Source organism: Empidonax traillii, unplaced genomic scaffold (genome assembly GCF_003031625.1).
Source record: "Empidonax traillii isolate 1590-97213 ecotype Southwest subspecies unplaced genomic scaffold, ASM303162v1 scaffold426:size1138770, whole genome shotgun sequence".
NCBI classification, from domain to species: Eukaryota; Metazoa; Chordata; class Aves; order Passeriformes; family Tyrannidae; genus Empidonax; species Empidonax traillii.
In genome coordinates this window covers 1070697-1083050 of record NW_020955619.1, presented here as the reverse complement: position 1 = coordinate 1083050, position 12354 = coordinate 1070697, and the positions used below count along the sequence as shown (strand labels likewise).

At 42.7% G+C, this 12354-nt stretch overlaps 1 protein-coding gene across 3 annotated transcripts in view; it reads right to left on the bottom strand.

Annotated features, from left to right (window-relative positions):
* The window catches only part of KIAA1671 (KIAA1671 ortholog), a 68441-nt gene that overhangs the window by 37023 nt on the left and 19064 nt on the right, over positions 1 to 12354 (bottom strand). For all 3 annotated transcript variants that reach the window (XM_027894337.1, XM_027894336.1, XM_027894338.1), the window contains 5 exons: positions 9639 to 9770; positions 7305 to 8952; positions 6421 to 6514; positions 2151 to 5354; positions 1402 to 1524 (listed from right to left, as the gene is read on the bottom strand). In XM_027894337.1, coding sequence (XP_027750138.1) covers positions 1402 to 1524; positions 2151 to 5354; positions 6421 to 6514; positions 7305 to 8899 — 5016 coding nt within the window. In that variant the 5' untranslated portion in view covers positions 8900 to 8952; positions 9639 to 9770. The remainder of the gene's footprint in view (positions 1 to 1401; positions 1525 to 2150; positions 5355 to 6420; positions 6515 to 7304; positions 8953 to 9638; positions 9771 to 12354) is intronic.

Sequence of the window (12354 nt, the reverse complement as noted above, 5' to 3'; positions counted from 1 at the left end):
ACCCTACTGAATTCCAGGGAATGCCACACACAGAGGAGTTTTCTATTTTCCTAGGGCTGAGTCCTCCTTTCCCACCTTCCTTCACTGTCTCAGGCTACATTTGGTGAAGTTAAAGGATTATTCTGAGTAACCTCCCAATTAACAACCAAGTTGGAGAATAACAGTCATATTTATCCCAGCACAGCACCTGAACAGTTCAGTCATCCCAGAACTCCTTCTGACAGCACTTCTCTCCCACATGTCCTACCTTGCCAACGACACCTTTACACATTTGCAACATAAGCTGATGGCATGTAACCACTTCTAGAGATGAAATGATAACTGCCAATTCTGTAAATAACCCAAACTCCTCCTTAGATGAAGCCCACGCTAGGAATGGGAAAGAGAAGGGGTCATCAGCCTTTGGATACCTTCCACGAAGTTTTAAGATTGGAACTGAAGAACAACATGAGCCTGTTTCCAAAACCCCTATTAGGAGACTTTTTTATAAAATCCTCAAAGGTTTGGGTGTCTGCTTTTTCTCTACTAGAAAAGAAAAAAGAACTCAGTCCTTTTCCTATCTTTTTCTGTGTGTTCTCTGCTAAAGGGCTGCAAACAGTGATTAATGACAGAATAGAGCCTCTGCAGAGGGCAGTGCAGCTCCTCACCACACAATGTGCTGGCAGAGAGAGAGGACAGGGGAGGGTTGACCTTGGTACAGTCAGTGTGGCAACATCCTTCAGTTTCCCCTTTTCAAGTCCTTTCTTTCCCTCATAAAATGTCGATCTTTCATTTATTGTGTAGCTTCTGGAACATCCAGATCTTTGTTTTGTATTTCAGGACAACAGCTGGATGGAGAACGCTCTCTCTCAACACAGATTTATCCGTGGGCTAAAGCCAGGAGATCCTTCTAAAACTGGAAGTATCACCCAACAATGGTAAGTGGGAATTCACCCCAAAAGTATGTGTACTAAAGAGACATCAGACTTCCCAAAATGTCAGCTGTGATCCTTCACAGAAACACTTCTCTGTGTGTTGCCTACAGAAAGAAAATTAAACCCCTCCATTTCTCAGGCTTTGACGCGGTTCTGTTTGTCTGCACAATTTTCCAGAAATAAAAATCTGAAATCAAGTAATTTTCAATATCTGAGAAAGCAACAAAAAAGCATAATGCTCTAGAGAGTTCTTAAGAGTTGAGGGTGAAAATTCCTCACTTAGGAAGCACAGTGAACGAGCTGCACAGTGTTCTGTGTGTGAAGGGTTGGCAGGGAGCAGTGCGATCCCAGGGAGGAGCATCCTCTGCCACTTCAACTCCCCAGCAAGCGCATCCCTACCAGGCACACACACCTTCCATCACAGGCCTTTGCAAGAAGGAAAACACCTCCCTCATCCCTCCCAGAAACCTCCTCCAAGATCACCTACCGCCCAAAAATCCACTCTTCTCTCCTTATAGAAACTGTGGCGGCTCCTCTGAGCAGATACCGAGGAAAAGTCTGTTCCATCTGTTTTGTCTGAAGTCTGCTTAGTCCACTCTTTCCTAGAAGCCTGTAAAAAGCAGTTATGAATGTTCTTAGATATATAGCCATGAACATTCTATGCTTTAATCATAGAATCATTAAGGTTAGAAAAGCTCATCACATCCAGCCTTTGGACTGCATTCACATGTCACTGTGTTAAGGGAGTCTCCTGCCTCTCATTTAAGTGAAGCTTCACAGACAAATGAAGGCTACTTGCCCAGTAAAAATTATATTTGCTTCATTCAGAAAAAGACAAAAAAACAAAGGGAGATCCAAAAAGATCACTGCTGACAACTTATAAAATAAACCAAATCTCTTTTTTTCAAGTAAATATAAAATTGGAGAGTTAACAATTTAACATCCCAGGTTCATAGCATTAACAATACAATAAACTTTAAAGCTTTTTCAAGCTTTCCATGGAAACATCAATAAATATTCATGGACTTACAGCAAAAATCTGGTCATTTAGTACAACACACATTCCTCAAGAAAACAGAACCCAAAAGGAAATGAACTCTAGTGAAAAGTATGAACCTGCTCCTTTGCTGCAGAGTCACAGCTGGCGCTGAAAAGTGGTACAAGACACAAGAAAGGTCTTAATAAATAGAGTTCAGTTTCAGTTACAGGAAACAATTTGATACCATTTGAAAATACCTTTTTATCTTCATGGAAGAACAGTTCTGACTGAGCTGACATCTTGGGTTTCCACCCATGATCCACACTTTCCAGGGGGAAGCTCTGCCTGGACTGGTGTAGGTCCTTCCTTCCCCTCACTTCTTGCACAAGTGGCAGACTGTCTCTTCCTTGGCGGCATTTTTCCGAGTAGGACCGCCTCAAATCTGGGGGTGCCGTTCCAAAACCAGACGTGTAGTTCCTCCAATCAGTTTTAATTTTCACACCAGAAGAGTCGCTCTCACATGTCGCCTTATTTGCGTTGTCTTTGTTCCTCACTGTGGAGCTCCTCACTACGTTTTTGCTCCAATCACCCTCTGGAGACACCTCCAGAAACTGTTCTTTAGTCACCAACCTCTTCTGTAAGAGCCCATCATCTGCCTTTATGGACAACCTGGAAGCAAAATTGGCTTCCAGCCTCTGGTCGGTTCCCACTACATTTACAGGCTGTACCTTCTCGATTACGAATTTTGGACTCTGATTCCTGGAGGTTAAATTTGCTTCCTCGTCCTCATCAACAATGAAAGTTTTCTTCCTACTGAACTCCACAGGTGAATTTACAAACTTCTCTGAGAAGAAGATGCTGGGGCTTCCCCAGTAAGGAGGGCTGAACTTTCTGTCTTTGGACTTCGGCTTATCAAATTCAGGGCTGCGTAATTCCAGTTTCTCTTTGCTCTTTTCATTTACAGTTAGTTTCTCTGGCCTGTGCTGCTCTTCTGCACACTCACTTGGTTTGTTATTAACAGAAGAGTGATCTGATCTACTCTTCCACTCGTTCCAGCTGTAGGAAAGACTCGTCCTATCCGACACATTTCTTTTGTTCTTTGATTTCTCCCTACTCAATGAGCTGAGATCTTCAGAGAGCTTATCCTGAACCTTACTGGCCTTGGCTGACTCTTCTTTATATTCTGCCATAAGCGCATCAATATCTAGAATTTGGGATCTGTAACTATCCTCAGCCCTCCTGACAGGTAAATCAGGATTATTTTCACTCCTTTTCTGGGGGCCTGGTTCACTGTCTTTACGTCCCTGCGCTGAACATGGTGGGGACCGGGGTTCATAAGAGGAGGAGACTTTCCTTCTGCTACTTTTGAGATCAATTTGAACTGTATTTTCCAGGTCCTGTTTTAACAGGAAAGCATCAACATCTATAATTTTCTCTTTAGAATGATCCAGACCTTTTTCATGATGCTGTTGGTTATCCTTCCTAGACACATGAAAATTACCAAACGCAACGTTTTTGGATAAAACGGCATCTTTGTTGTCTTCTTTGACCCAATCCTTGTTAATATCCCGGGAGTCCTCTCTGCAAGTTGCACTCATCACATTTTTGTTTGGTTGCTGCAATACAGGTTTGGACCTTCCAGGAAAAACAGGGTCCACATTAATTGCTGCTCCCCCACTTGAACTGGAAACCGTATTAATTTCACTTGCACTGGGAGCACCAACAAAGCTTTTTTCTTTTTTGATACCAGGAATCTGATAAGTCACTGCAAAAAAAGTTGCCTTTGGTTCGAAGACAGAACTCTGATGTTTCAAGTAATCATCAGGACTGCCAAGAACAGCCTGGTTTGCCTCACTCCCTTCCAGCCCTTCTTTGATATTTTTGTTTCTCTTTTTAAGTGAATCCTCATCCAACTGCAACAAATCTGTCCGACTCAGCCTCTTGATATTTTCAGGAGTGAGCCACACAACTTCTTCTGCCTTGGCTGACTCCTGAGGCAAAGTCCTCCTCCTCCACCTTTCAGAAATCTTCAAGTCAGAAACGCTACTTCTGCTTCTCCTGATTTTCTCTTCTGGATCTGTTACTCTGAGTTTTTCACTGTTCTCAGGAGCTGCACTAGCCAAGCTAAAGTCTCGCTCTTTGAAATTAAAGTCCAGACTTTTCCTTAACCCAAAGACCCCGGATTCCTCTTTATTTATGGTCTGTACTTTTACATCAGGAAGGTGGCTACTGGAAGGTTTAAAAAATTGTCCACCTGAAAGCCCTGAGGAAGAATGGGCCCCGTGTTTACTCACACTTGTTGAAATAACTTCACGATCCAGGTTGGTTCTGAATTCATAAGTGTCTGTTCCACTTGCCCAAAAACTCCTTTTCTCAGAAGAGCATTTCACCACATTAGACTTTTCTGGTTTATCTAAGGAAGAGACTTCACTCTTATCACTTCTAATTTCAGAATGTAGCTTATTTACTTTCTCATTAATTCCCAAAACTTTACTTTTGTTTGTGGAATAAGGTATTTTCTCGGTTACTATTAACAGTGAATCAGGTTCTGTTTTATCAGAGTCCTTTTTCTGTTCAGGTATAGTGCATTCACTGGAGAGAAAATCATTAGGTTCTCTCAACACAGCCTTACTTGTAAGAACTTTTACCTCTCTAGCTTCTGAAACAACAGTATCTTCTTTCAAGTAGAGAGTGTGACTGCTTGCCCTCACTGACTGCCCCGTGTGTCCAACTTCCTCATCAGTTTTATTCTCTTTCACAGATGATTTTCTAGCTCTGAGTGTCATGGCCTTTTTCTCAGGAGCCATTGTGATGGCTTCACTAAGAGCCCTTTCCCCACATGTCTGAAAGACTTCATACCTGGGCTCTATTCGCTGGTAAATTAGAGAATCTTCCGCATTTTTAGCAGTGGGTTTTTCACTTTTCTCAACCAAAGATTTTTCTAAGACAATAATTTTCTTTTCTTCACTTGAGCAAGCTGGTTTGCCACTTTTCTCTACATCTGCTGTGTGTTTGGACGAATCAGATGGCTTGTAATGCTCCTTCCTTGCAGAGGTGGTTTCCTCCCCTTCTCCTATCCACGACCGTCTGCCGGGCCCCAAAACCACCACGTCTTGCTTTGCCTCAGGCTCCTGGTTCCTTTTCAGTGCAGCGTCAGCCCCAGAGAGCTCAACAGCAACGCTGTGTCTCTGCACATTGTGCTCGAACATGGTGGCTCGGACAGTTTTAATGAGGGGCTTTTCCAGAAGCGCTGGGTTTAATTTTTTTTCAACACTGCTTGTGAACGAGACAGAACTTTCACTTTGCTGAGAAAAATGCTGAGGATCCCCGAGGAAGCTTCCTTTCCTCTCTAGCTGATCAGGTGTACTGGTTATCTTTGAAATCTGCCGGGATTTCCAAGGCTTCCCAGTAACATGTGCTTCTGTGAAATCTGTGCCCTGTGCAACCTTCAGCTCCTTACTCTGCAATGAGAAAATCCAGCAGTTAAGAGAGTTTATTCAAAGATGTGCAATAAAGTTTACTGTAAAACTTACTTGTACCTACTCTGCTCAACATAGGGAATCAAAGAATACTGGAGGTCTTACAAGAGCTTAAGGTTCTTTTCAAGTTGAAAATTTAAAACTTGGAGTTGACTCCAGATTCTCTTAAAAAAGCTGAAGAATGTCAGAAAATCAACACCGAAGACATTTATAAAGATTCTTAAGTCTGACCTATATTATTCCAGGAATTCAGAGGAATTTTTTAAATCCTACTTTATTGTCTTACATTAAAGATCTCCTTTTAAAAACAAATTGCTCTTCTTGAAAGTAACACTAAGCTACAGAAACTTTGCAGCTGTAGCTCCTAGTTTCCTTACCATATATTCCTATATTAGACAGGAAAAAAGCACAGCCATGAGAACTCAAAACAAACACCCTTAAACTACTTTAAATCTCCCCTACTAAGAAGTGTCAACAGAGAAGTTCTGTTTTGCAACACCGAGGTGTTGCTTAGAAACAAAGAGAGCCTAAAGCTTCCACAGCAAATCATCACTTTCCCTGGAACACTCTATTGTCTAAACTGCTCAGGTTATTGCTGTTGAGGAGACTGACATGAAAGGTCCAGGCCGCGATTAATCAGGAGCTGTGACTCGGATGTAGGAACGCACAATCCTAATGCTCTGCTTGGAGAAAATAAAGAATAATCACAGCACAAACCCACCACAGCCACAGGGGATTCACTGTGGGGTTTCACATGTTAGAATTCTTTAAGAATAGTACATAAAATCCTTTTCCCTCCCTAGCAATCATACATTCAACAGTGTGCACAATGAACTTTACCAGCTAAGCAAACATGATACTCCTGTACATTATTGGTATGTCCTAAAACAGACTCACACCAGTAAACCCCCTGGGATTGTGTCAGCAATAAAATTCTCAACACCCATTTAAAAGTCACTGATTGATAAAACCACACAGAACAGGACAGCACTCACTGCCCTCCCAGTGCAAACCCAGCTGGAGCCCACTCACTGTGCCACTTCCTTACTTTTGGATTTTCCTGCATTTCATGGATAGGGTCAGTTCTGGTTTCAGCAGATTTCTCAGGCTTTGCTTCACTGCTTGACGTCGGACTTGAAAACCTAAACCAGAAAACCTGTATTACTTCTTTAGTCCAGTTAGTCAGTGTGTTGGTCCACTGCCCACCTAAAGCAGACTGGTAAAAATTCTCCAACAAAATTCATTTCTTAAAGGAAAAACACTACTATTTCATAGGAAGTGACTGTATTTGCTGGTTTAATTATACCTAGACCAAAGGACTGTTGTTTCCCAAAAAGCTGTTAGTTATGCAGCTTATTTTACAGTAGAAAATTTAGAGATACATAATGAACTATAACACCTCTTGTTGACAAGGTGGTGATCAGTCAATGGTTGGACTTGATGACCTTGGAGGTCTTTTTCAACCTAAATGATTCTCTGAAAAGAGATGTTAACCTCATGCCTCAGTTAAATTTATTTATTTTGATCCCAACAGTGAAATCAGAATCCTGCCTGGTTGAAATCCTGACTCCCCACACCACTGCCAGGAGGACCATTCTTTTGCTTTCTCCCCAGTCTATGAGCTGGCAGTCCACAGGCTCACCTCGAGATTGTAAAATGCAGGAAAGGGTAATCATGGATCTACAGTTACAGTTGCATGCAAAGGCCACAGTATCAGCAGATTTACTTATTTTTTTTAACTGTCAGTGTATATTTCATTAAATCTTCTCTCTTTTTGGGTACAAAAAGGCAGTAAAGGGGCTCAAGAATAACAGTATGAAGAACTACATCTAGGGGAAGCCAAATGATCAGTTATTTTACTGGAGTGAGAGAGTAAGTTCTACTGAACGACACGAAGTTAAGAGGATAAACCAGAATTTCTCTGCAACCTACATCTTTGTGAGGTCCGCGGAGAGCGGCCGTGACTGTGGTGACCTGCGCAGGTTCCCCGCCTTAACGTCAGCGTTTTCTGCTGTCAGCTCCTTGATTCTCTGCTGGATGGTCACACACCTGTTCTCCTTCTCGGCACTTGATGGGAGGAGCTCCGTATCCACTGCGGGACTGGGACTTTCTGAAGTAAACAAACTAATGTGTTTTTTGACACTTCCTCTTAAGATATTACTCTCTTTTTCCGAGGAAGCTGCAGGGCTTTCACAGCCTGGAAACATGCACGTTTCCTTCTGATCTGCCCTTTTCCCCCCCTTATTAGTTCTGCTTTCACTGGTTGTTTCAGGGTTCCTTTCAGAACTGTGCAAGTTAGTAGTTATTTCTGGTTTTGTCTCAACTTGTTCACTTTTAGATTTAAGTTTTGTTTCCCACACGTATTTCCCATTATTTAAGATGCCAATGTCCTGACTACTGCATTTCAAATTTGGTTTAGAAGAACTGCTTTTATTAAAGTCAGTTTCTTCAGATTTTGGCCCCATTTCAGACTGATCATGACAACCCACATCAGTAACAGTAATTATGGATACATTTTCCTTGCTTTCATGGGATGAACAAGTCTTCTTGCAAGAAGAAAGATCTTTATGTTCAAATTTAGCTGTCAGGTCCATGGACAAAGGCCTTGGTTTTCTAACACCAGATTTCTCCGTGGGAGATTTTTCCTCAGAAGCTTCCACTGTGTGATTCTTTTGATCTCGTAAGGATTCCAGAAAAATAGCAGACACTGGTCTGTGTTTTGCCCTTTGCTGGACATCAATAGAGAAATCAACTTTATTGTTGAGATTATTTGCATCATCCTTGGTTTTCTCCCCTGGATGAACTTCATGAGCATCTTTTTTTTCCCCAGTTTTCAGGGAGTTCCAAGAGACTGGTCTGAGACTGGAGGAAAATGACATCTGCCTGTGGATAGATCCTTCAGGATTTCTGGATGTCTCAGATGGTTTCTCCAGCTTCACACTGCACTGAATGTCCTTTGTCTGCAGAGCAGCAAATCCTGTGCGGTCCTGAGCCCTCTTCTCCTGGGCCAGGCTGACCTTGGCCTGCTCTGGCCCCGCTGGTTCAAACAGAATGACCGTGTTGGCACTGGGCCCAGTGTAGAAAGTCATGTTTGTGACCACATCACCGTCACCCCGATTTTCAGTTTCGATCGCTTTCTGATCTACTAACGGAGGAACATTTCCACCCAACACCTTCACAGATGATGTTTCCTCAGGGGCCTTTTTGATCCAACTGCTGGACCTGAAAGCTGGGACAGGGGGTTTAACATTTGCAAAAGCCTCTGGAGGCTTCTCTTTACAAAAAGGCTTCGGGAACAGTCTCGGCCTCGATCCCAGCGATGGCATCGTTGCGGATCTCAAGGAACTCCCAAACTTCTTGTTCTCTTCCAGAGTCAGTGATGTTGAAGCCTCCTTGGCCTTGTTGCTCGCATCCGAAAGCACGCTGACGTACACACGCTGCGCCTTGTCCTCGGTCCGGAGCTCAGTCAGGTCGGGGACTGCCGTCAAAGACGCCAAAGGAGAATTTATTTCTACTCTTGTTGCCATAGCTGGAATTACACATTCAACAGAACTGAAAAACTCCAACGGGGAAAAAGAATCTGCAAAAAAAAAAAAAAGAAAAATGCAAGTATTGATGCAGAGTCAGCATGAAGATCAAATATCATCATTCTCATTTAAATTCACGAGGAAGCAAACTCAGATCAAGGTGCCTTTCAGAGATGCTGTTTCCAGAGTGTATCACACTGAAACACATAGTGTTCCTTCTCTAAAAAACAGCAAGAAACACCATTATTCACTGATTTGGCCCAACAGCCAAATACATCACAAATCCTGCAAGAGTCTCTGCACAGCACTGAGTCCCATTGGTCGAGTCCATTTTAAAGGCTGAGATACTTAGAAATAAATGAATTAATTTTTTTTTTTTTAAGCAGAGGTCTCAAGAGAATATGTGGACTCCACATACCTGGAAGTGTTTAAAGACAGGTTGAATGGAGCTCTGAGCAACCTGAAAGGTGGAAGGTGTCCCTGCTCATGGCAGGGTTTGAATATGAGCCTTAAGGTCCCTTCCAACCCAAATCCTTCCAAGATTCCACGTTGATGTAAAAACGTCAACTTCTCTTAACAACATAAGCAGCTGGCCAGGTGCATTGAGTGTGTACTTTCAAACTGCCAAAAATACCAGGATTAGTGTGACTGAAGGTGTTATTTGTTATCTAATAGCCAACGCCCAGAACTAAACAATGCAAATAACCACAATCCTACAAATCCCCACTCTCCCACTTACCATAATTTGCATTTGCTGCTGCAACCAACCCATGGGGCCCGAATCCCTTCTCATAGTGACAAGAGCTTTGTCACCAAGGTCACATTAGGAACAGGAAAGGCAATCACTGCAGACACACTGCCCAGACCTCACCTGCAAATAAACAGAGTTCAGAGTTGGGTGTGGCACATACCCAGACCTACACAGGTTATGCCATGGAGATAAAAATCCAGACCATTTTAAAGAAAAAAAAGCTGGTTCCCAAGCATAAAGTCACCTGATAGAACTGTATAAAGCAGAAAAATGTTTATTTTTCAAACAGTTATTAAAGAACCTACACGAAAATACCACTAAAAGGTATAACAGAAAGGTGAAGGGAGAATAACTCAGGCTGCACAGCAGTCACACTAAATCTGAACATAGTTAAAACCACATTTCAGAGAGACTGTTTGCAAATCCAAGTGCTGTCAATCACTGGTTAAGGACAGAGCTCTGCATTACTATAATCTCAATTACTGTAATTTACTTTCTATTGCAAAGCTCCTTTCTGGGACAGCAGTCTGTGAGGTGCTACGTGAGCAGCTGACCTGCAAACGGGTGATTTTCAATCAAAACGGAACTTTTACCATGACAAAGCAATTTTCTCCAGTATCTCGCCAGCAAACGCAGGAGAAGAGCTTTGGCTTTAATTAAATTCTTACTGCAGAGTTGAGGGAAAACCTGAAGTAATTAGAATTTCATCTACAAGAAGTAACCACAACTTTTCTAATATCAAATATATTTGGATTTGTAGCAGATGCATGTAGCTAGGTAAGGTTAGATGACCTTTTTTCCTTTAAAAGATGTCATACCCTTAATTTTTAGGAAATGTATGCAATATTTTGTAGGGAGAAGCTCAATTTTATGTTGCCACCCTTCTGTCTCTTTTGGGCAGCCTTTGCAGGGGCACTTTTGGACACTTCTCACCAGCCCTATTTTGGTGTGAATTTACCACATAGATATACTTATTTCTAGATTCTGTATGGAGCTCCCTGCATGTGATTATTAAAGAACCCAACCAGGATCTTGCCTTCCTGGGTTTGCAGTCGGCAGAAATGGTTATTTCACCTTCAGCTTCCCTTGACCAGACTTGGCCCATATTGGCACTGAAATGCAGGGATTTATTTTTGTCCCTGTTTGTGCTCCCTCTCTCAGGCAGGCAAATGAACTTCCCTCACCTTGCCCGTTCCCTTTCATCTTCCAATCCACTTGGGAGTTCTGTCTCAACCACTTATCCCCAGTGCCATCCCTGACCTCGCCATTCTGAAATAGCCACTAACCCAAGCAGCTTACCCACATCAATCTGTCCCTTCCACAGTCTCACAGATCTTCATGGAATCTTCCTCCCTCTTCCACTCCTTATTCTCAGAAATGCCACCAAAATCCGATTAAAATGCTCTCACATTCCAAGGATGCAAAGGTCTGGGAGGTGCTCTGAAGGGAACAGAATCGTTGCTGGGAAGAGGGCGATGCTCAAGGGCAATACTGCAAAGGGAAAAATCCAGCTGTGAAAACAGCATCTGTCTCGCAGTACCTGAGAATAAGTTACCTCCCTCCTATCACACTGTAGTTCCTTTTCTTTGGAACAGAAGAAGGGAGCACAGAGCTTCTTAAATGGACTAAAACTTGATCCTCAACGGAACGCGGGGCAGTGAATATACAATGAGAGACCTAATCCTGGCTAACAGTGTGCAACTCACTTCTCCAGCCAACATTCCTAACCCACAATTTACCCCTTCCTAAGTTTCATCACAGTCCAGCTTTACAGGACCCCATTTTTCCCTACATAATCTCCCAAAGTCAGTTTTCAGGTTTTAAATTCAGATACTCCATAACAGATACAGGGCCCAAAGCACACAAGTATTCAGAAAAGAACAAAATATTTGGGGGAAAAAATAATCACCCACCTTTGAAAACTAAAAGGCTTCTGTGATTCAAAAAGTACATTTCATAAAGAGGAATTGTGTTATCAATGCCACGTATAACATATACTAGACCTTGCATGTTGGTTTTGAAACACCTCAGTTTAGACAAAATACTTCTCTCTAATCAAATATCTCTACCTAAGCTGGCAATGTACAAAATTTTGGGCAATTTAAAATAATCACCCGTTAACTTAATTGCAGGAGGATTTCAGATGCTATTAATGTTTAGTAATACTACTGTAATCGTACTACTACAGTTGTAAATCCCTCATCGTCAGCTACAACCTGTTGTTCCCTTCCCTGACCTCCTCTGCCCGGGGACAGTTGGCCAAGTTGTCCCTGCTGCTGTGTCCTGCTGCCCCTCTGTCCCTTGCTTGTCCCCAACCTGTGTGGCAGAGCCCCCAAACCCCCTTGTCCCCTGTTCTGGGCACTGTTTCTCTTTGTGCTGCCCAAGCTGTGCCCTCGCTCCCCTCAGCTGCGCTGGGGCACGTTCTGTGTACACAAATCAAATTATAAACGGCACTGAAATTCCTTCTGAAATACATCCTGTTTTAACGGAAACTCTGGCACATGAAGGCATGGCTCTTCTCTGCTGCTTCTCTTCCTCAGCTTCCAAACGTCTGCAACTGGGATTTTTCCTGGGCCCAGCTGAGCCACCACAGGGTTTTAAGGAGATACACAGGCAAATACTGCTCCAGGCTCCTCCAAGCCTTCAAATCTTAATGCCCTGAGGTGTTGTTTGTACTTTTAATTAAAAGATCTATCACTACAAA